Source organism: Prionailurus viverrinus, chromosome B3 (assembly GCF_022837055.1).
Source record: "Prionailurus viverrinus isolate Anna chromosome B3, UM_Priviv_1.0, whole genome shotgun sequence".
Taxonomy (NCBI): Eukaryota; Metazoa; Chordata; class Mammalia; order Carnivora; family Felidae; genus Prionailurus; species Prionailurus viverrinus.
In genome coordinates this window covers 101935078-101958721 of record NC_062566.1, presented here as the reverse complement: position 1 = coordinate 101958721, position 23644 = coordinate 101935078, and the positions used below count along the sequence as shown (strand labels likewise).

The following is a 23644-nucleotide window of genomic DNA, read 5'->3' as shown; positions in this document are numbered from 1 at the left end:
CGATCTCCATTTTATAGACGAGGAGGGTGCGCGGCTGGAGCTTGGGCTGACTGGTACCCTTAACGAAGGCACGCGGCATGGATCACAGGCTGTCTTGCCCAGTCCCATTTGTTATGACTGATGACTGCTACAATTGCAGGGCTCTCTGTATTAGTTGTGCATCGACCCCCTGCACCTCCCCCACCCCTCCACCCCCGGTGCCTTGGCTTCTGCTGTGCGCCTCCTTGGAACTGCCTCTCGACCCCATGCCATGTAATTGCTATCACCCTTTGAGACCCACTTTCTCTTCTGAGCCCCGTCGGTGTCCTCACTCGGCTCAGCTCCTGGCTCCTTCCGGTTGGATCAGTCCGGGCCTGAGCTGTTCACAAGTCATCTTGCTGGTGTTGTTTTTCTTCTCCAAATAGCCACGAGCTTTCAAAGGCAGCAGTGCTACCTCAAGTCGTGGTGCGTTCTATGGCACCCCACGTAGTGCCAGGCAAGTCAGTGCTCCAAAGTGGTAACTCTAAGATCTCTTCCTTCCTTTCCGCCCCTAGCTCCTTTCACGTGTGGTAAGGCGTTGCCAGCGAAAACGGGAGAATGAAAACAAGGTGAACTACTGACTGGTTAAACAGCTAGATACAACCCAAATTAGAACTCAATCTGCTTTATTTCGGTTACCTTTGCCACACAGCACATTACAGGTCGGTCCTCTGCTTTCCTGGCAAGAGTAAAACTATTGATCACGGAAAAGAAAAGCATGTGGGGCTGAATCCTCTGTGGGAAAGAACGTTTTAGAACCTGATCCATAACGTCTAATTACCATAAGGTCAACTGGGACTCAAAATTACCTTGTTACGTATAATATGCTTTTTAATTATGCTCGTTATAATGACACTTATTCATTAAATTGGATTTTAATAGATAATTTAACAGATACAAGGCAATTTCTTAAAATTATCTTCCAGAGAGAGTTTAGATACGCTCAAGTTCTAAGTCACCTTAGGCTCTGACACTTTTAAGGTAACAAGGGAATTATATACCACAAATACGAAATAACTTGCCAGAAAGAACTGGAATCTTATCTATAGCTAGTGTTAGTGTTATGACCCTCATTGACATCTCGTGCTGAGAATAATCTGTCTGTGAGGAACTAGGTCACAGATTTTGCTCCTACGAGCACTACATACTATAGGAATTCAGTGATAGCTCCCTTTGTCAAATTGTTTAAAAAGTGTTCCTCCAGACTGCAAAAGCACAAGATATAGGCAGAAGTTCCAGGCTTTAGGAAAAAAACAAACAAACAAAAACCTTTCCCCAAATTTTCATTTAACTTCACTATTAAGAAGGTTATTTATAAAAAGAAGTTGTAACAAAACAGATTATAGATACTGTAGAAGAGAAATAAGTAGACCTTCAGATTATTTCGTTGGTATCTTCATCAGCATGTGTTCAGGGAGAAAAAGGGGGGCTAAGTACAGGGCCTGGACATTTACATAGCTTCCAGCCAGAGGCAGAAATGAAATGCTAACAGGAGGGTTCATGTTACCTTCCTAGTTGTATTAAAATTCAGGGATCTCACTAAGCTTCAGTTTCTCTTTTACCAAAAGAAACATTTGCTCCCTAAAGTAATATATATCTGGCTAATAATCAAGCTCCGTGCTGTAAACCAAGCAGCAGCACTTTGTGTTAAAAGAAACTCACTGTAAGATCATCTGAAAAATAAAGACTGCTACTCTCCCTCCCTGCGCTCCCTGAAAGAGCAGCCACCTCACGCCAGCTTTAACACATACACGACATTCTTTCCAGAACGTGACCAATGGGACTTATACTTAATGCCCCCCAACCCAGGATTCTTTAGATCTTCGTTCACCTCAAAAGCATTAGGTATCTTTGCGTGACATAAAAGTTCCTTTTAGAGAAAAGAAGAAATTAGATACAGAAAAGCTACTTGAAATGCCCGGGATGACAGACACAGTGCCTGAAGCTATAAGCAGATTTCAGCCTCCCAAATTTCCTTTCTTCTTTTCAAGTTCCAAGGCCATGATGGTTCACTAATTATGAGAAAGATTTCTGAACAGGGCTGAAATGGGTAAATTAGCATTTCACTGGGGCTTGAGATTTACATATCTGTTTAGTCATAAAAATGTCTCAAAAAGAGCATGAAATCACATAAACTCTAAGTATAAAAAGGTGACTTCGAAAAGCAAAATAAAACAAAGAGCTTTCATGGTTGCTGCTGATTCTGTGGCAATGTTACTTAACCAAAATACCTCTTAAAAACTGAAAACAAACTGAGGGTTGATGGGGGGTGGGAGGGAGGGGAGGGTAGGTGATGGGCATTGAAGAGGGCATCTTTTGGGGTGAGCACTGGGTGTTGTATGGAAACTAATTTGACAATAAATTTCATATAATAAAAAAATAATAATAAATAAATAACAAAAAAAAAAACCCACAAAATACCTCTAAAGCCAGGAAATATACATAAAGGTAAAATCCATTTTACAGGCTCTCTGGGAAAACAAAACAAAAGAAAATATTGATTTGGAACGTTCCACTCTTTAACTTTAGAAGTCTGTGGAAATTAAACTAAGAAAGTAGGCAACCAGCTCTGATACATTCTGCTCAGGGAAAGTAAGCACCACGAATTCTCCTCACCTCAGACGGAAGAGAATCCAAAGAACTGAATCTCGGCAGAGTCCAATTATAAGAACAAGCACAAACACATGGTTTGGAGCCACCAGAGAGAAAAGTTGGTCCTACCAAAAATGTTTATTCAACTTCAACAATACCTCGATAGAAGGATGTTGCAATTCTGAGCTCTCCGACCATCAATCACCGAAAGTTCTTTGACTTTAAGTTTGGAACTCAGAGTGTCATCAATGGCATCTGCTTCTTTCTATAAAGAGCATGAAAGAAATCCATCAAAGTCAAACAGGGACATTCTGACTTCAGACACACACTTTTCCTTTATATTTTCTGTTTACACACACACACACACACACACACACACACACACACACACAGGCAAAGCTGAGATGGTGAGGGAGGGAGTGTAAGGAGGTGGCAGAATTGAAACGAAGGGCTAAAATCTAGTTGACAAAGGGAAATAATAAGAAACGCTGACCACCCACATTTGAAAAAGCATTTTTGGAAGAACAAAGTGCATCTAAGTTGAAGATGCTAAGCGTGCATAAATTATCAGTGAGTGGTGCCCTCCTTTTGTCCCCCAAATCCCTATGGATAGCAGACAGAAGAACTGTCACTATGAATCAAGCTCGGCTGAGGCTTGCCATTGCTAGTCTGGCCATTTGCAGGGCCCATTCACTCCGGAGCCATTTGCATCGTGAGCACTCAAAAAGCCAAACAATAAATCCTCCCAAACATCCTCATGTGCAACAGAAAGGTCCCAAGCCCAGATGGTACCTTTCATTACCCTGGAGCCTGATGGATAACAGAGAGGGGGCAATTCAAGGCATTAGTTCAATTACTTGAATTAACAACAAAACACTACTTCCATACTCTGCTGCTGTACAAAAAGCTGTAAGCAATGATGGCCAGTCATAATTTATGGTGGAAGAGGCACAAAAAAATTCTATATAAAATACTGTTTGAGTAAACTGGGCATCAAGGTGAAAATACAGACTAACTTCATAAATAGCAAGTTTGATTTTATCAGGATCAATTTTAAACATGGATCATGGCATTTTAAATATGTAAGGAAAGCAAAGAGTTCTGGAACTAACAGTTTGGGAAAAAACAAAGACAATATGGAGCTTATAGTAAGAGGCACTGGGTGATCAAACTTCAACGGTCTCCTGTCATACTGAGATTTCAAGCACACCGCTAATTATCAGTTAAGAGTTGAAACCCAGTGTGGAATTACCTAAGCATTGCATTACACTATCTGGAGGGGGAAAAAAAAAAAAAAAAAAAAGGATGGCCAAGACATTCTGAGTTTACAGTGAGCCAAGAAGTTATACTAAGCAAAGTTTGGGTAGTTGCTCACTTACCTGCTTGGAGTTACTGTTCACAAAGAAATCCTACAGCCATGGCAGAGGCATGGAAAAGGCAAATCAGATACATGCAGTTCAGAAATCACAGCAACAAACGGGAGAAAGTCAAAGCAGTCAAGGAACTCAGTGACACAGGGTAAGAGAGGATTTATGCCCCAAGGATGAGCAATGAGAGTTGATGAAGACGGGAGAGCCTGGCTGAAGATACAATGAGGGCACGGTACGAAGCATTCTGGGTAGAGGACACGTGTTGTGCACCATTTCCAATGGTGGCAAATCAAACTTGGAGAAGAAAGGACTGAGAACACCCCAGAAAGACCCAAGTTGGGAAAGGAACACACTCTCTTTGAAAGAGGAATGGGCTCCATTTATTCAACATGACAATTTTCACTTGAAGCAGAAAAATATCCATCAATTCCATCAAATTGAGGAAACTACTCCTATGGTCATGTCCTACCAGCAAAATATGCTTTTTTGGGGGGATGGAGGCAGGAATAATCTGTCTTCTTATGTCATAAGGAAGGATTAAGAAAAGACAAAAGACAAGTTCAGCAACATAGGTCAGTAATATTAACCCTCAGTATCCCTCAAGAGTCCAAACAATGCCTGGCAGTGCTATGGATAGGTATGAGAAAAAAGACCGAACATGCAATTAAGAGACAATAAGTGATGCATGTTTGTGTGCCGCCATTGGTGGCCCTGTCCCAACTGCCTCAGGGAATTTCAAGGATACAAGGCCTGCGGCCTCTCCTGAAATACTCCAGACAAGATCTGGAGTGAAGAAGAGAAAGAGGAAGAAGTAACTGACATGTTAAGAGAAAGTTACAGCCTTCTTTACATGGTTTTGCCATGCTGGAATGAAGAAAGCTTCAGGGTGCAAAACACACCCCAGCTCTCAGGCCAACCGCTTCACGACCAGCAGTTGCTCAGCAGATTCCTTAAGGCCTCATTGGCCCTGGCAGCACTGCCAAGGCCAATTTTACACAGATGAGCTGTTTCACATCATTCTTCCAGTGGGAGACAAAATGTGTCCTCCTTTTGCTCCTCCCACACAAGGAGGGATTGCTTTTCTAGAACGGCATTTAAAAATAAGTTGATAACCACAAGAAACTTTTCTTCTACTCTGACGTCACAGTTTTCTTTTGTCCCAGTTGCAACAGCCAGGTTTTCTACTCTCAAACTCCTTAGGACACTTTCCCTGTAAAAGTAGCCTCTCCTTTCAAGGGCAGAAAGAACTATGGCAAAGTGAACTCCGTGAGGTCATCTTATCCCACTTTTCTCTCTTACTGAGGCAAGTTGCTAGTTGAATTTAGATCCAGCTATTACTGTCTGGCCTTCAAAGAAGAAACTTCTACAAAGCTCTCTGGCAACTTATTCTCCGTAAGTTTGCACTGTCAGAAAATTAAGACTTCTGACCTTGACTATAGTGGGCTATGGAATCAGGCAACTATCATTAATTAGGTGTGAGGCTTGTAGCTCAGCCTTACTATCTGCAAAATGGAATTAACAACTGGATTATTACTGTGACGACTAAACATGGTAATTCATGTAAAAAAGCAATGTGCACGGTACCTCGTACATATTTATGAGCTCAATACTTGGAAGGTATCATACAACTATCTTTCAAGCTGATGATCAAGTCCATTTTTTTTCTCCTATTGCTCTCTTTTTAATTGAGTTGAAGAACAGCTGGTCAAGATCTCCCGTTTGTTGCCAGCAGCAGAAGTAAGTGGCCAAGTAATGCATCTTATCTTTGCAGAGGTGATGATGAGGAATGCCATGGGAGAGTGTGGTTTACTGTTAGCCTTAAGGTTTCCCTTCTTTAACGGTCCTTTAACCACATTTAAAATAAAATCACAAAGCTTATTAGATGGGCATGTTAAAAATAATGATGCTTCCAGGCCTCTTTCAAATAAGTTAACATTCTTTTTGAAACTTTAAATGATTCACTAATTGGCTTGGGCCAAATACCATAGGATCACCTAACAGGAGGTCTGATTTTTCCAGATGATTTTTGGTGTAGGGCTTTGGAAAATAAAAGTTGGGACTCGAATTTTCAGGAACCAATGCTGATAGCTTCCTAGGGATAAGGTTCCTCAATGACATAATGATTCAACAGTTTATAGGTAATAATAATCCTTACATGGATATTTCTTAATTTTTTGAGGTTACAATCCCTTTGCAAATCTGACAAAAGGTAGGGATCCCTCTCCAGAAAAATGCATACTATTCATATAAATGCATAATATTAAAATATATTTTTTAAATTTTATTTATTTTTGAGACAGAGACAGAGAGCATGAACAGGGGGAGAAGCAGAGAGAGGGGGGGAGACACAGAATCTGAAGCAGGCTCCAGGCTCTGAGCTGTCAGCACAGAGCCCGATGCAGGGCTCAAACCCACAAATGGTGAGATCATGACCTGAGCTAAGGTCAAATGCTCAACCGACTGAGCCACCCAGGCGCCCCTAAATGCATAATATTTATATAAAACCCTGCCTTTAATTAACTCTTACCATGGAGTCAATTAATAGAACCTCTACCTTATACTTTGGTCTAAGAAAAACCATCATTCATAATTTTCTCTTCGGCCTTCACATGCCATGGTGAAGGGCCAAGATTATTGAAATAAATACCCTAAATTATAAGTTTTCAATGTAAAACTAGATCTCCAGAATACTGAAAATGTGAAAAGAGTAACAAAAAATTCTTTGACCATTTATTTAAGAAAAAAAAAATCAGAAGATAACAAAGAATGTTCCAAATGGGAGCCCAAGAATGACTTCTATATTACGTTATTAACAGGAAGAGGTCAGATTCTGGAGTTTGGCGTTGCAGTTAGCCTCTGTTCCCTACATCAGAGCATAGAGGCTTTCAAATGTTCTACAGTATGCTGATAAAAGGACCTGTAAAGAAGGGGTGCCCTCAGGCCAAGAACTGGGAGAGGGAATGGAGATACGAGCTGTAAATTTACTGCTACAAAGATATGACTCCCTTTAGGTAAATGTAAAATTCATCTTCCTATATCCAACTGCATGGATAGGGAGAATGAATTTATAACATCTCAAGGTGAAAATTTCCCACAAAACCAAAATGAATATTGTTTAAGTGTATCTCAAGTAATACTACTATGCAATGCATGTGATGTATTAAAACAAGTCCTTTGTGGTTGGCCTGGAAATCATGCATAATGTAGTTTCAATGAGGAAAAGAGGTTCTGAGATTCAAGAAATTGACTTTCAAATGAACTTTTGGAATGTAAGCAGGGGAGTAACTGCACGCTATTAAATTCCACTTCATGTGGCACATAAGCTTACATAATCAGGTCCGCACACCTTTGATATCCACACTGGAAAAGAAAAATCCTGAATAGAAATGGTCTTGTTCTTAAAACTGGAGTTACAGAAAATCCTTTACAAAGCCTGACCTTCATAGTGAATGAAACTGTGGTGTAAGAACAAAGTGAAACTGAGAATTTATGCCACTTGTGACCTGGCTGTGCCACCTGTTCACACATTGAATATATGCTAAGCCATATTTCTATTACCTATGAGATAGAATAACACCTCATAGAGCTGGTGTGAGGATGAAATAAAAAAAAATAAGTATAAGAGTGCCTTGAGAACTAAATTTTACAATTGATGAGATTGAGACTGGGTATATTGTTCTCAGCACCAAAAAGGTAATGGATACTTAATATTGATTATCATTTTTTTAGTCTATACAGATTGTCTTTGTCTTTGCTTTTACACTGTAAGTTGCATCAAAAGCCTGTGCAACCATTCAATACATTTGCATCCTTTGAAGCATTTCACATACAAAGCAGATGGTATAAATATCTGTTTTGATTTTTATGATAAAAATATTTCTCAAATCAATTGGGCATACCTTTCATATGTGTGCATATTTATATCTCTCCTAAATATCATTAATCAGTGTTCATCTAAAGTTACTAATCTTATACCTGAGGTTGTGTTCAAAATCCTACTCTGTATAGTGTTCTTGTTACATGCACACAGGTAATGGTATTCATGTGTTCCTGTGCCTCTCTGAGAAACTGACTTGTTCAAACAACTGGCTGAAGTTCAGAGAGTTTGACCAGGGTTTTATAATTGGAGGGATAGAGGAGATACTATAGAAAAAAAAAAAAAAAATAGGTTCCCACTATTCACTGGGGAGTGGAAAGGAGAGCAGTTCAAGTGTGATGATAATTATACAGCGTACTGCCAAGACTAAAATGAAAATACACAGGTCTTTGACATTGTCATTAGATAAGGAGATAGGGAACATTCAATGACAGGCACCCCGTTTCCTATACTCTGTCCTACAAATTCCTACTAGATTGTCTGTATCTTTAGATTTTTTTTTTTTTTTGGTCTCTCAACATTCAATAAACTCAATAAAATGGATAAAATTACCTTCATTTGGGAAATATATCTATGGTTTAAAAATCTCATCTCAAATTTGTGCGCCAAGAGGGGAAACCTACTTCAATCAAGCTGAGCCAAGTGTGTTGAAATCTTTTTCCAGAAAGTGCCATTAAAATGTCACAAATGAATCCACCCGTCTCCTTAGCGTTAAGTACAACTGATATGTTCTGGTCTACACTGACTGGAATGACTACTGATTACTTAAACAGGGATCGGTTGCTAAGAGACAATTACCCAATTGCAAGGCTTTCTGCAACCCTGTCTCCCAGAGCTCTTGAGAACTGTCCATATATTTGTCCCAGAGCATTTTGGCAGCATCCTTCTGCACCTTCTGCTGAAAGCCAGTTAATTATGAGTCTTGTAAAGTCGGGTCTTTTAACCACCTGCCTTCATGATCAACGCAACCCACATGCTCAGACTTGAATAACATCATTTGGAATTGACTGCTGTTTTCCCTTTCTTTAATTTACTTTAAAAAAATTTTTTTTTTGTTAAGTTTTTATTTTATTTTTGACAGAGACAGAGTACAGGCAGGGGAGGGGCATAGAGAGAGAGGGAGACACAGAATCTAAAGCAGGCTCCAGGCTCTGAGCTGTCAGCACGGAGCCCGACACAGGGCTTGAACTCTACGGACTGTGAGATCATGACCTGAGCTGAAGTCGGATGCTTAACCAACTGAGCCACCCAGGCACCCCTTTAATTTACTTTTCTACTTACTTTACTTTTCTACTTTACTTTTCTAAGCTCCCAAACCTTCACCTTAGGCAACCAGAATGGACCAGAATTAGTGACTGAAACTGAAGTGGGAAATCAATTGGATGTGTAATGAGGTCAGAAGATTACTGAATCTACCAGGAAATTTGCTAAAATGTCCTATGACTTCGTGTCAAGGCCCAGAGAACACCTTCCTAGGTCAGCAGCAAAGAGACAGAGAGAGGAGGTCCATTGCAGCCAATCAGGAATGAGTCTGGTCCAAGCACCTGCCATATGAGGGCCCTAAACATACCCTTTGTTTGTCCCTTGAAAGATAAAGTGTCTTGCTTTCTACTGGACATTATCTTTTTTCCCCTTCATTTTCCTTTATTTTGTGGGTACAGCACTGCACAAGTTTTCCTTCATACTTATGGAGGGGCCCCAGCTGAGGGCTCCTGTTTTAGGTTCATGCTACCATGGCAGACAACGACCAGCATTTTTGTACTTTACTAAAATAGCACAGAATACAATGCAGAGAAGCTTTCCCTCTGAGTGAAAATATTCTGGCTAAAAGACATACTACTTTTTCAGTTTCAGATGTATCAAAGGTTTTAAAATAAAAACCTGTCACAGTTTCGGTTTCTCCCCAGCCTCAGTCCATCTTCTCCCTTGATGGTTGGTAGTTCTGTTCTGAGACACCCTTTCTTGGGAACCAGTCTGCAGCTGCTCTGAGGATGCTCCAGCCGGCACATGATTCACGTAGGAGATAAAGGGCTCCCAGTAAAGCCCAAGAAAAGCCCCCATGCAGATGCCTGGCATGCTTGTGTTCCTAGTAAGATGCACTCTGCTCTCTCCATCATCTCTCTCAGTCATCCTGAAGAATCTTTCTTCTCTCATTCCAGGACACCACGTTTCCCTTCCTACGTCTCTGACTGTCTGCTTGGGATCTTTGTTGTGATCTCTTCTGGTCCACCCTTAGGAGGATCTCCTAAGATGTCCTCTCAAGAAGTGAGAGGTACCATCAGATGTGACTGGAGTGTATGGCATAAAGTTGATTCGCTGGCTACATCAACATGGATAGCCAACGAGCACCAAATCACACGTTTCCCACTAGCGTCACAAAAGTTTGGCTCCTGTTTCAGAAGCTTCTCTGGTCCTTTTTCTGTCAGTGCCATCCTCCAAATTGCTCAGCCTTCCCAGCCCCACTTCTGAGTTGACCGTGTTCGTGACATATAGTAAAAACTTCTAGGGTTCTGGTTAACTGCCAAATCATAGTTATTTACAAACCCTTGTATGTCTAAAGGTTCCATCTATTTCAAAAAGCAGTTCATTTCTGATAAGAACCAACGGATATATAGATTTTTAAAAGTCGGATAAACTAAAATGGCTTAAGAAACGAACCCTGCGACAATTACAAGTTAGGCAGCTCTCCTACTAATATTTGCTCCTGGTGACCCATTTGGACCAAGCACAAGAGATATTAACATACGAAACTCCTTCCACCAATGCAGATAAGGTCTTGGACACACACCAGGGTATGAAGTTAACGAGCAGCTTCAACACGTTCACACACATACACGGACAGGCACTTAGACACACATGTGAACCCACGCACACCATGCTGCTTTGCAGGGACAGAGCAGGGTAGACCAGACAGCCTCAAACCAAGACGCCCATCACCTCACGGCATGGCAGGTAGCACGGGGACCATGCGTGAGGACAGGACTTTTTATTTTTGTCTCATCTGGAGAGCACACAGTGTTACCTGCTGTCTTTGGTAGGCAGAGAATGTTCTCTCCAGGTCTTCGAGGTCTAGAATTTTGAAGACTTTTGTATCATCAATTTCGGTCCATACTGTTCCTTCCAGTTTATTCTGCAAACATCAAGTTAATAAGTAATAAATACTAGAGTTTATGGTTATATACAAAAAGAACAGACGTGGTTATTTTTTTAAAAAGTGCTGCCACCCCCAATTTTTCATTCTACCAGATGCTCAAAGTGGTCTGGCTTCAAACAACATGTCATTTATTTCAGCTTTAACACTTGAAGTATCAGAGCTAGTGAGAACCCGAGTCCATACTAAGAAAATGAAATCACTTAACAGTCAGGGCTGTTTCCCTTTTCGGTGACAGCACAGTGAGCTGCTAATGTTGTCCATTAGAGGGAAAATCAGAACAAATGGCTTACCTCAGGCAGCTTCGACCAGTTGAAGGATTTCAGGGCATTTGTGGGCTGAGGAATGTTTTTCTTCTTGAGTGCCAGACCCAGTGGAGCACCAGGAGGTGGCATGATCCCCCCTAAGGGAGGAGGCCCTGGGGGAGGAGGAGGGCCGCCTGGAGGAAGGGGAGGGGGTGGAGGAGGAAGCATTCCACCTGGCAGGGGTGGAGGCGGTGGGGGGGGGAGGAGGGACCCTGGGACAGAGGAAGGAAAGGGCCCCCCTGGGGCTCCAGGGGAGGGTCCACCTGGGATCGAAGCACAGACAGCTCTCTGAAAAGGTAAAAATAGGAAAAGAGAAGGTCAGTGGAAGAAGTAAATTCACTGGATGATTCGGAGTCTGAAACTTTGCCTAAAACATATGTTACAGAGAAATTCACATTTCTGAGAAGATGGGTTTAAAAGGAGCAATAAATCAAATGGGCTTTAGGGTCTTCATGGACTACTGAGTCAGCCCTTTATATGTGGCACGTTAGTGCTTGTCTGTATAGCACTCACGTATCCCTCACTTCTTATAGCATCCGAGTTTGGTTTTCATGAAATCAGTTTTCATTTTAAGAAGTTAACATGGGGGTGCCTGGGTGGCTCAGTTGGTCAAGCGTCTGACTTTTGATTTCGGCTCCAGTCATGATCTCACAGTTGGTGAGTTCGAGTCCTACATCAGGATCTATGCTGACAGCATGGAGCCTGCTTGGGATTCTCTCTCTCTCTCAAAGTAAATAAATAAAACTTAAAAAAAAAAAAAAAAGTTAATGTAATCTCCTTTGATCTTATTAGAGAATCTGCATTTATTTAAATACACACACCCCCAACCCCCCTCTGCTGCCTGACTTACACGATGGCAGAGGGAGGAAGTCTTAAAACCATTGGGATAGATCACCTTGGGATACCCAGGCAGAAGCTGTCTGCCTAAGGTAGAGGGGCTCCAGGGTAAGCGAGGCCCAGCAGCTGCTCAGAAACGAAGACCCGGCCCGTGGCCCCGGCCCTTACCCTGTTCAGCTCGTGGAGCTGTGCTGTGAGATCCGCCACCTGCTGCTTGACTTGCTTATGCTCGCTAGTCTCCTTTTCGAGCTTCTCTTTCATTTTATTTAAGGTCTGCATCATCTCCTCCTTCTCTTGGGTCTTGGCATCACATTCGCGCTCTTTCTTTTCCAATTTCTGCTGCAACTCATTGTGCTCTACACAAGAAAACAACGGGACGTGAAAACAGGGGACTCTTCAAAGCTGAAGTGTTTTTCTCTAAACAGAAAACTGGCTGAGGATGGTGTGAGGCTCTTCATTAGGTAAATATTATTCCTCTCCTCCGTCAGAGGGATCGACTTGTGGACTCAGTGGTGTTCGTGCTTGGAGGGGTCTTTAGGTGAACAACGTTATGGTTAACTACATCTTGTAAAATACTGAAGAAGAGACCCTGAAGTCACAGTCCTGAAGATGGAACACAAGGGTGAGCACCTATTTGTGGAGGATAATGGTGCCCGTTTGGTATTTAATTCAGGATCCTGTCATAAAAATGGCCCTTTAGCCACACTAGGGAAAATGAATATTAAAAAGGCTTCTTTTGACAAATTAGAAATGAGAACCAGAGAAGCCATTGTTTGTTAGCCAGGTTGCTGGCTTGTGTCCAACCAGCAGAGGGCTGAGAGGGAGGATCTTGCTCCCTGGGGATATGCTGATGCCAGACCGCGTCTGTCCCGACACCGAGTCCTCTCTCCCATTCTCCTCTCGGAAGGCTACCTGGACTTGAAGTATTTTATGCTTCTGGCAAATAGTCCTTAAAACTTGTGAAAGCAAATGCTATCAGATTCTCAGCATTAAAGACTTTAAGGGCAGAGCATGACAATCGCCACAATATGGGGAGAAAAATATTAGCTCTCAGCTGTAGTTTTACTAACTTCCCAATCCTGCTATAATGGAACGAGGCATCCAATGGAGCCCAATGTTTACTTACATTGCCAATATGCCTGCTGACTCCAGCCCTTGCGGGAGAGAGGAGCTTTGGGAAAGAGGACTAATGAGGTTGAGGCTGCAGGTTTTTATTTCAAATACTTGGCCCCAATTCCTACTCTTTTCATAAAGTAAGCCCACGAGAGATATAACCCACTGGGGGCTGAGCTACACAGAATTGGTCTCTATTTCTGAATCTGATAACACATTTAAATTCTCGCTTTCTCCATCTCTTACTTTTTCTTTCCTGAGTTTGCAGAGAAGAGTTCACGCCATTGAAAGCCTTGAATTCTACCAGTCTTGAAGTTAAGGTGACCACTATTCATTCTGCGAATGAATGCATCCCTGACTTCTTCCGCAATGCATCTGAAACCCACCTCACTGTATCCCATTTTCCTTCTTCTGTCTCCACGTCATTCTTCTTTCACAATTCTAAGACTTGAGACTCTTACGACCGGTCATTAAGTTTGACAAATCCTGCTGTGCCTCAGAACCACCTCAGAGGTTTTAACATTTCAGGAGCCCCAGACCCCATTTCTGGGAGTGTCTTCTACAGGTCAGGGACAGGGCTTAGGGATTTGTTTTCAAATGCTCCTTAGATGATTCTGATGTAATGCCAGGTTTGGGAAGCTGCAGCCTAAAGGATTCTCCCTACAAAGGCGTTCATTTACCATCCATTTGCTAAGATCTTCTTGAACACTTACTACCGACTATGCCATAGTAAAGAGAATTCTCCACCTTTCAGGGCCAGAGAACTCCCATCTCCTCACAGCCTCCACCCTCCGATTCATCATCGTGTGCCCTTTTTGATACAGCCTTGCTACTTGAAGACTTCAGAAAAGAATTAATTTTATCTACATTATCTCCTCTTTTACACTCCACCTGTGACATCACGTTAAACCATCCTGTTCCGCCCACTGACCTTGGCCATTATTTCTCATCCCACCTCAGCCGCCTAAATCTACCATAGTCCCTATCATTTATAGTGCAATCAATATGGCACTATGTTAAAGTCCTTATATTTGTTTTGTCCTTTAATCTTTGCAACAGCCCTGCAAGTTAGATATAATCTTCAGCTTATAGAGGGGGAGGGTGGAGAAGAGGAGTCTGCATGCCTACGCATGCAGTCAGTGAGGAATGGAGTTGAGACTCAGACCCAGAGCCCAGTGCCGGGCCTGACACATACAGGCGTTCAACAAGCCTGCACTGAGTGACCGCCTGAATGACTCCAAAGCTTCTGTCCTGGGTGCGCTCCTTAGCTTGCACACCCACATCCCTGTGCTCTACGTTTGCCCCTAAAGTATCACCTGACCATTTTCTCTTCGGTATCACCTCTCTTCACCCCAACTTTTGGTCAGTGTTTCTATTCTTTCTATAGCAGCTTCTGGAATCTATTTATAAAACGGTATACAGCAACCTCACCTGTGTGAGAGCAATCTGAATTCATATATGGGACTTCTAATATAGGTGCACTGCGTGTCTGGTATTTTCTGCTACCAGTGGTGGCCCTGCTTTTCTGCTCCACGGAAAAGGACAAATGTGATGAGGGAAAAGGAAATGCTTTGGCATCTCTTAGACCCTCTTTTCAACGCACTAAATATCGGGGGTGAGTGCTATTGTGTGTCACTGGCTGTGACTAAGTAAGTTGGACAAGGAAAAGGAAGTCAGTCGGCCAGCAGAGTGAAAGAGCAGAGGCCGGGAACAGGAGTGTTTTCATAAGACAGCCGACTTCAAGTTGCAAGCATTTGGAAGGGAGAGGGTGACTTCTATCCATTCTGTGAGTGGCTGGCACAGTGATGGGTACAAATGACTCTCCTATCACTTGATGCTGAGTGTTAAGACCAAAGACATGCTCAAGTACTCACCAAGAGCTGGCCTAGTTACGTCTCATAATGCCTGTATCTACAATGATCGGTGATTTTCTATATGATTTCTCTTTTTATAACGGGTGCCAAACTAAGGTCATGTGGAGAATTGGGCTGCTGAAACCAGGTGGCCTGGGTTTCTGTTAAAATTCTGGGTAGTCCCCCTTAAAACCTAGTGTGCTTTAAAGAGCAGTTACAGAGTGGGGGAGGGCTGGCATGAGTGGTAGTTAAGAAAATTTGAGTTAATGAATGCCAAACAGCAAATGCTACAAGCTTTTCAAAAAAAATTTACATAATTATAATAAAAGGATAAAATATTTGGCAATCAGCATGACAATTAAAATAGCTGAATTCGAGAGAAAACAGGGCAAAATGCCCTTAAGACACAGAAAAAGAAAGGCTGTTGGATGCATTCAAGTCAGTAAGAAATATCAGTGCAAGTTTCTAAAATATACAGAAAGCAGAGTTGCCCAATAACCAAAGACGTGGCCGTTTCTCTCATCGGGTCCTCACTATTTACCTTTTCTCATTTTTTCCGCTTGTTCTTTCCACTGCTTAACTTCATTTTCATTGACCAACCTGTATGATAGTCAAAAGAGCATTCATTACAAAAACAGAAAAGGACCGTTGCCAAAATGCATGCTCTTCTAGGTACAAAAATAGTCCTCTGCAGAAAAATCCTCAGCATGCTTGAAACCCATTTAAACCCAGATGTTACTCAGATACATTACATATGTATATATAGGCGCTCAGATTTGACCTCTAGAACATTTCGGTTCTCCCAGCTGCTATTTTAAAGTAGGATAAAGTAAACGCCTTACATTGTGACTATCATCTCACAGACAGCAAAATCAGAAACTTACATTCGTACGACATTCTTAATGTTAAAGTTTTCCAAAGGCGTGGTGTCAGGGTCCTGTCCTTTGTCATTCTGAATAACTATCTGCTGTATAATCCTATCTAGTAGCAGCCAGTACTGAACGGTGTTGCCGCTTCTCTTGTCTAAAAAAGAAAAGAAGGGTGGAAAAATACTTCATGTTGTTTCTAAACTAGGATGAATACGTTTCAACAGCGGTCACCCGCCAGAGCCACAGAACCAGAGATGTTTATAACATCTACACCAGCACTTCCCAAAGTTTCTGGAATTCTGACACGCGATGATCATTTACATGATTGAGAGGCACTTTCTACCCCTTTCTAAATGTGTTGCAAGGCATATATTTATTTTTAAAATCAAAGTAAGTTATAATTCATTTCATTTTTAGAATGTCATAATACCCCTTAAGCTGTGTGGAGACACGTTGGACTGTCACAAAAGCAAGGTTTGGAATCCCTGGTGTGCACCCAAGCTAATCAGCGCTGCTCAGAAGACAGAGCCCTTTGGATGATGTCCAAACATTCAAAAACACACATGTAAGTCACAAACACACTCACAAGGCATTTGGAGGCAGTGGTGCAGGATGGACATGAAGTGAGGGTAAGCTTCACTATGGGTCAGCCTCTTCCTGGTCAGCTCAAACATCTGAGTCGCACTTTTTGTGTCTATGTGAACCTATTCCGTATGAAAAAGAGATCTAAGTCAACGCCCGGTATCCTCAATAGCTGCAACGCAAGGTAAGCAAATCCGAGGCACGCACGGCTAATCCTGCCACTTAGGTAGCAAAACAAAACCCGGATTTTGCTTTTCGGTTGTACCGGTCCACGTCAACTCAACACACGTTACGGCAAGGGAAGTCCACGAGTTCATGAGTTAAATCTGAATAATTGTGACCATACGTACCAGTTCAAATCTTTTGGCAAATTCTAGTTCATCTTCATTTCTGAGCATTTCGAAAAAATCTAAATGCCTGAAATCCAATAAAAGAGAAGCTATTAAAAGTAGAATGTCCTACAAACACAAGCACATAGGAATTAGGACATTAATACTAAGGCCTTTCTTAAATTGTCAGAGATAGTTCTAAAAGAAATAAGACAAAATTGTGAATGCCTTTGCTTAACTATGTTCTAAGGAAAAAAGATACTCTGAGTGAGATCACAGTAAGAGACAAGCTTCAAAGCCTAGGATGCCTAGTACACATTAGATAATTAATAAATGTTTATCAAATTCCAACACAACCAAGTCCAGCTTCTGCTCACAGACTTCTTTTATGGAAAAAGCAAATCCACTTGCCTGACTGATGAATTAAGACCACCAAAGAAATATTCATGCCATTCACCTATTCATTCAAATATTTATGGAGTCCCTACTATGTATTTTAGCAACTGGGGATAATAAGTTTTATGAAGACAAACGTATCAGAGTAAAGGGAATAAAGAATAATGGGAGGTAAGGTGAGTGGTGGACACACACTGGCTGGAACAGGTCTCTTGGAAGGGAGCAATAAGCAATTTGGACATCTGTAGGAAGATTTTTTTAATGCTGAGCAAATACCAAGTACAAAGGCCCTGAGGCAAGAATATTTTGACATGTTCACAGAATACCAAAGAGTGCATGAACGAGGTAGGAGAGCAGGAGAGATCTGAGAGCTGGTGGGAGATCTTAGAAATGGTAAAATGATTGCAAACAAGAGCAAATGAACAAGAAAGTGAAAATTAACCAATGCCTATCAAGGTGCCTCCAAGTTTTATAGCCAATTTTCATAATAGCCCATAAAACATAGTTGTCATCATCATCATATATCTTAGGGGGGGGGAAAAAAACACAACAGGAAGATTCAGAAAGATTGAGTAACTTGACCAGAATATATAGCAAGTGAAAGAGGTAAGACAAGAATGTGGATTCAGCCTGATGCCAGAACCCACATGAGGTTCTCCACACAATGTGCTGCTTCCTTCACGGAGAAAGTCTGAATATAAAAGCATCATAGTTGAACTAACAGTCTGGGGCCAGCTCCTTATGCTACACAAAGCTCACATGTAGTTCACAGGCTAGCACTACACATACGGAACAAGCTTGAGAATGATCTCAGATGAGAACAGTCTGACTTACCTATCTAATGTTGAATTTTCATGTTCCCTTAATTTATCTATTACAGGTTGAATTCCTAACATCAGAAATTCATAGCGAAGATGAAGTCTAAAGTCCAAACTTTCCTGAAAGTGAAAGGGTGATAAAATACATATTTATGCTTTTTGGACTACATAGTAATCTTTTTTTTTTTTTTAAACATTCTTCTTCAATAATACAGGTTTTCAATAGCAGTATGGAAGGTTCTTACCACCCCAGCGCCTTGGCTCAGCACTGCGTTGATGAAGGACATGATGGCAGTCTTGAGACTCACTTCATCTCGATACCGCCCTGTGCTTTTATCCAAGTCATTGATTAATGTCTACCAAGGACACAAATATAGAAACAAAGGACTGAATCACTAATTGTACATTCACTTTATTAATTCTTATACTCAGAAATCAATTTTTAAAAATCTCGTGTTTAGTCAGAATTACATGGATCTATAGAAAGCCATCTTTTATTTTTCTTAAAATTAATTCAAAAAACTCTTTCAAAATTCCCACATCACATACATCCATATATGTATGTATGTGTGTGTGTATACACACACACACACACACACACAAAATAAATATTTTGTCTGCTTTGTCAACTCAGCTCTTTATATTTGAGCATAAATATGGTGACATAATCCCACTGTATATATTAATACTAAATCAAGAATGGTAACCTATAAAAATTTCAGGGAACACTGCATTTCATGGAATCAAAAGATATATGCTACATGATGTGTAGAAAGCAGGGCCACATTTTCAAGTTCAGTAAATCTAAAATCCCAGGTTGATTAACTATAGAAAGCTTCTACTCTGGTACTAAAACCCAAAAGGACAGAAAGACTGGAAGACATAGTGTGAGTAATCATCACAGGGGGAGAAATAAGTCATGTTCCCCCTTCAGGGCCAGGAAGGCAGCTGTCAAAAGGGGTGAGTGACCAAGTGGCAAGGGAGCATGCCCACCTGAAAGCGGGTTCTTTCACTGGCATACTTCTGGTAGTGCAGCATGGCCTGCAGAACCTTCTTGTGACCCCCGGGAACCAGGCACACGGCGCCCAAGATTTCCAGCACGGCCACCTTTGTTTTAATGTTCTCTGTGCTCAGACTCTGAGCAATCACGTTTATACTCTCAGAGTGAGCCAGGACATGAGCCCGGCCTTGAGAGTTGTTCATTAGCGCCTTTATACAACCAATGAGAGAGGTATGTATTCGAGACTCTGAGGTCTCGTAGTCCATGGTCTTTAGAAAGTTGAGAATACATGACAGGCCATCCAAGTCAATGAATCTGGTTACAAACCTGTCAGGAGAAGAAGGTTAAAATGTATCAGACTTAAGTTTATTTGGAATTTTCTAATAGCCCTTAATGGAAAAGTTTTGCAGGGACAGGAGGAAGGAAGACATAAGTCCTGAGCACCAAAGATCTACACTGATGAAGTCTTCTTAATTCCTGGCCTCTTCCTCTGCACAAACCCAATGGTCAGGTCTCTCAGAAAAGTAAAATAATTTCTATTTGAGATACAAAGATCTCAGCTGATACAAAGAACCAATTAACAGATCATACAGCCATAGAAACTCAGGAACAGGACGACACTCAGAATATGTGTCTTAAGTTAAAGTCATCTGCTGATCCTGCGTTGTTATAGCATTCAGCCCCTAGACACCTTTACATTAACCCCTGACCCATATCAATGAATGTCAAAGAGCATCCTTAAATTCTAGAATTTTTGCTTGTCAAACAGATGACAATCTATATTATTAACATTCTGCAGCAAAACTCTTCTTTTGTAGGACATGCTGCTGGAATCCCAATATATAAAATAATAGCAATTCTTTGTCACTGCTCATTAATTTAATTGACATCTATAGTGCTTATTTACTGTAAAGTCAGTGAGAATAATTCACAATATGCATATGCATTTGAAGTCTCTGAAAATTTCAGAAGTAACACAACTTGCTTATACGACTGCACCAGAAATTTCCAAATTTATTTTGCCTTGGATACCCATTAACATCTGAGAATGCAAAACACACACAAATAGGGAAACATTGATGTAGTTAGGATTGGCTAGAAAACCTGTGTCACACAACTACACAGAATTTTTGATAAGTCAATAGGTTTTTCTTAATATTTTATAGTTAAATAAAGAAAATGAAATCTTTATTTTTCCAGCCATTTCATGCAATCACACAACCCAGATGGAGCCCAATTGGTTGAATCAATTGGCTTCTTTCATAGCACCTATGTTAATGAAATGTAACTAGAAGCACCCCAACATCTCACCAAACCTAATTAATGGAAAATGAAGGCGTGGGAGACACACAGAGAAGGCTGACTACCTATCATGGTTTTTTTTTTTTTTTTAATTTTTATTTATTTTTGAGAGAGAGAGAGACAGAGCGAGAATAGGGGAGGGGCACAGAGAGAGGGAGACATAGAATCTGAAGCAGGCTCCAGGCTCTGAGTTGTCAGCACAGAGCCTGACACAGGGCTGGAACTTACAAACCTGTGAGATCATGACCTGAGCTGAAGTCAGATGCTTAACTGACTGAGCCACCCAGGTGCCCCCATCATTTTTTAGTAACAGTTTTATTGAGATATAACTCACAAGCCATAAAATTCATACTTTCAAATGTACAATTCAGTGATATGCAGAGATGTACAACCACTGACATCATCTGATTAAAAAATTAAAAAAAATTTTTTTAATCTTTATTTATTTTTGAGAGAGAGAGAGAGAGAGACAGAGTGCAAGTAGAGGAGGAACAGAGAGAGAGACACACACACAGAATTCGAAGCAGGCTCTAGGCTCTGAGCTGTCAGCATAGAGCCCGATGCGGGGCTTGAATTTATGAACCATGAGATCATGACCTGAGTTGAAGTCAGATGCTTAACCAATTGAGCCACCCAGGCATCCCCCCCAATTTTTTTTTAATGTTTATTTATTTAAAATTTTTGTTTAAGTTTACTTATTTTTGAGAGAGAGAAAGAGAGCATGAGCGGGGAGGGGCAGAGAGTGAGAGGGAGACCCAGAATCTGAGAAGCAGGCTCCAGGCTCTGAGCTGTCAGCACAGAGCCTGATGTGGGGCTGGAACCCACAAACTGTGAGATCATGACCTGAGCTGAAGTCAGACACTTAACCAACTAAGCCACCCAGGCACCACAATGTTTGTTTATTTTTGAGAGTGAGAGAGAGAGAGAGAGAGAGAGACAGAGCATGAGCAAGGGAGGGGCAGATAGAGAAGGAGACACAGAATCTGAAGCAGGCTCCAGGCTCTGAGCTGTCAGCACAGAGCCCAATGCAGGGCTCAAACTCACAAACTGCGAGGTCATGACCTGAGCTGAAGTCGGACACTTAACCGACTGAGCCACCCAGGCGCCCTGACATCATCTGATTTTAGAACACTCTAGTCATCCCCAAAAGACCATTGCCCCCTCACCCCAATCCTAAGCAACCACTAATCTTTCTGTCTGTATGGATTGGCCTTTTCTGGATCTTCCGTATAAATGGAATCATACACTATGTTGCCTTCTGTATATCTGGCTTCTTTCGCTTTGCATAAATATTTTCAAGGCTCAACCATGTTGCAGCATGTATCAATATTCTATTCTATTTCAATATTCTATTGTATTCAGGGCCAAATAATATTCCATTGTATGGATATATCACATTCTATTTATCCATTTATGAGCTGATAGAATTTGGGTTGTTTCTACTTTTTGGCCACGAGGAATACTGCTAACATGAACACTCCTGCATGGGTGTTTGTGAGACAGGTTTTCATTTCCCTTAGCTATATACTGAGGAATAGAATTGTCAGGTGATACGGCGATACTACGTTTAACAGTATGAGCGACTGCCCCACTGTTTTCCAAAGTGGCTGAACCATTTTACATTCCCACCAGCAGTGTACCTGCAACGAATACTTGCTGTCTCTTTTTTTATTTTAGCCATCTTAACAGCTGTCGGCATATCTTCTAATTGAAGAAAATCAATTCATTCAATGTTCAACGATTAAAGTATTTCACTTATGTTCAATTGCATGCATTTAAGACATCCTTGAAAGTTTGGCTATTTCAGGAAAAAAGAAGAAAGAAGGGTAGAAAAGAAGGGAGAAAAGAAGAAAAAAAGAAGAGTGGTAAGTAGCACATGCTACCCAGAAAAGAATTACCTCATTGGTTTTGTCCTCAGTGCTGTTTTCAAACTCTCTATAGTTTTACTTCTCTCTTCTTCCTCTTCCTTCTCTAAAGCCAGGAGAGATTTTCTCTATGCAAAGAAAATCGAAGTTACCTCTTCAAATTCTATGATTTAATTAGGGTACAAGCAAGACAAGCCTACAGATTACATGCTATTATCACTTTTAAGACAAATAAATAAGTAATAAATCTATAATCAAGATAATTACAAAACCAAAATATGGAGTAAAAGTACTAAGAATTTCAGATTTATTATCTCTGCCAGAAGTTCTTTCAAATTATAAAGCTTTAAGAAACATTTAGAAATCTTCGGTACAGATTGCAGTTTGTCTGACTATAGTTGTAAATGACTCTGCAACTACACTCTAATGAAGATATAACTATTTATATTTTATAGAAAGAGGATTGGGCCTGCAGTTAAATACAGTATTCTGGCAACTAAAGTTAGTAACATTATCACACTATCAAACCAAGGCAATATGTGTAATCCTCAAGCTAAAAAGTGTAATCTTTTACACTTTTTGTCACATTAAATTATTTAAGAAGGGCAATGAACTCCGATATGATACTAAGTTGGACAATTCCTTCAGACTAAGATTTAAGCTTTAGAAATGATTCAACACCATTTGGAAATTTGGCTACAGAGTGTGTGTGGCTTGGCAGGTGGGGGGGGGTGGTGGGGTGGTGGTGGTGGTGGTGGTGGTGGTGGTGGTGGTGGTGGTGGTAGTGGTGGTGGTGGAGGAGGAGGAGGAGTGTGTTTACGCTTTCCCTACACAGGGATCTTTTGAGCAGTGCTTCCCAGACTTTAACGTGGACACGAATTATCCGGGGACCTTGTTAAAATGAGGGTTCTGACATGGTATGTCTGGAGTGAAGCCCGTGGTGCTGCATTGCTGACTAGTTTCCATGTGGTGCTGATGCTGCAGGTACATATGGACCTCACTTTGAAGAATGAGGCACAAGGAAGCAGACCTCGGCTGACATCACGGCCATGGATGCCAGTCAAGTTTATACTTGTTAAACAGTCTTTTCTAGTCCTTTGAGTCCATGATCACTTAGTTGTACTAAAAGTATCCCCAAATCTTAATGGCCTCAGGTATACTCCACCCACGGAACCACTGGTTCCTTGTCTTCATCCTATTCTGAACATGTGCTTTTCTAATTCAGTCTCCCTACCTGTTTCTAATTCTGATTAAGTGCATGGCTGGGAAACAGTCTGGAGTATTGCTTGGGGGGGGGGGGGGGGCGGAGGGTTGGCTCTTAATCATGTGTCTCAATGATCCAGTCTCTCCCTTTCTTTCAGGACCAC

The 23644-nt window shown here is 41.2% G+C and overlaps 1 protein-coding gene across 2 annotated transcripts in view; it reads right to left on the bottom strand.

The window, feature by feature from the left end:
• DAAM1 (dishevelled associated activator of morphogenesis 1) overlaps positions 1-23644 on the bottom strand; it is a 175129-nt gene that overhangs the window by 28766 nt on the left and 122719 nt on the right. For both annotated transcript variants that reach the window (XM_047863974.1, XM_047863973.1), the window contains 12 exons: positions 22311-22405; positions 19104-19437; positions 18356-18466; positions 18127-18230; positions 16918-16984; positions 16572-16689; positions 16001-16139; positions 15658-15716; positions 12319-12506; positions 11302-11601; positions 10880-10987; positions 2769-2875 (listed from right to left, as the gene is read on the bottom strand). In XM_047863974.1, coding sequence (XP_047719930.1) covers positions 2769-2875; positions 10880-10987; positions 11302-11601; positions 12319-12506; positions 15658-15716; positions 16001-16139; positions 16572-16689; positions 16918-16984; positions 18127-18230; positions 18356-18466; positions 19104-19437; positions 22311-22405 — 1730 coding nt within the window. The remainder of the gene's footprint in view (positions 1-2768; positions 2876-10879; positions 10988-11301; positions 11602-12318; positions 12507-15657; positions 15717-16000; positions 16140-16571; positions 16690-16917; positions 16985-18126; positions 18231-18355; positions 18467-19103; positions 19438-22310; positions 22406-23644) is intronic.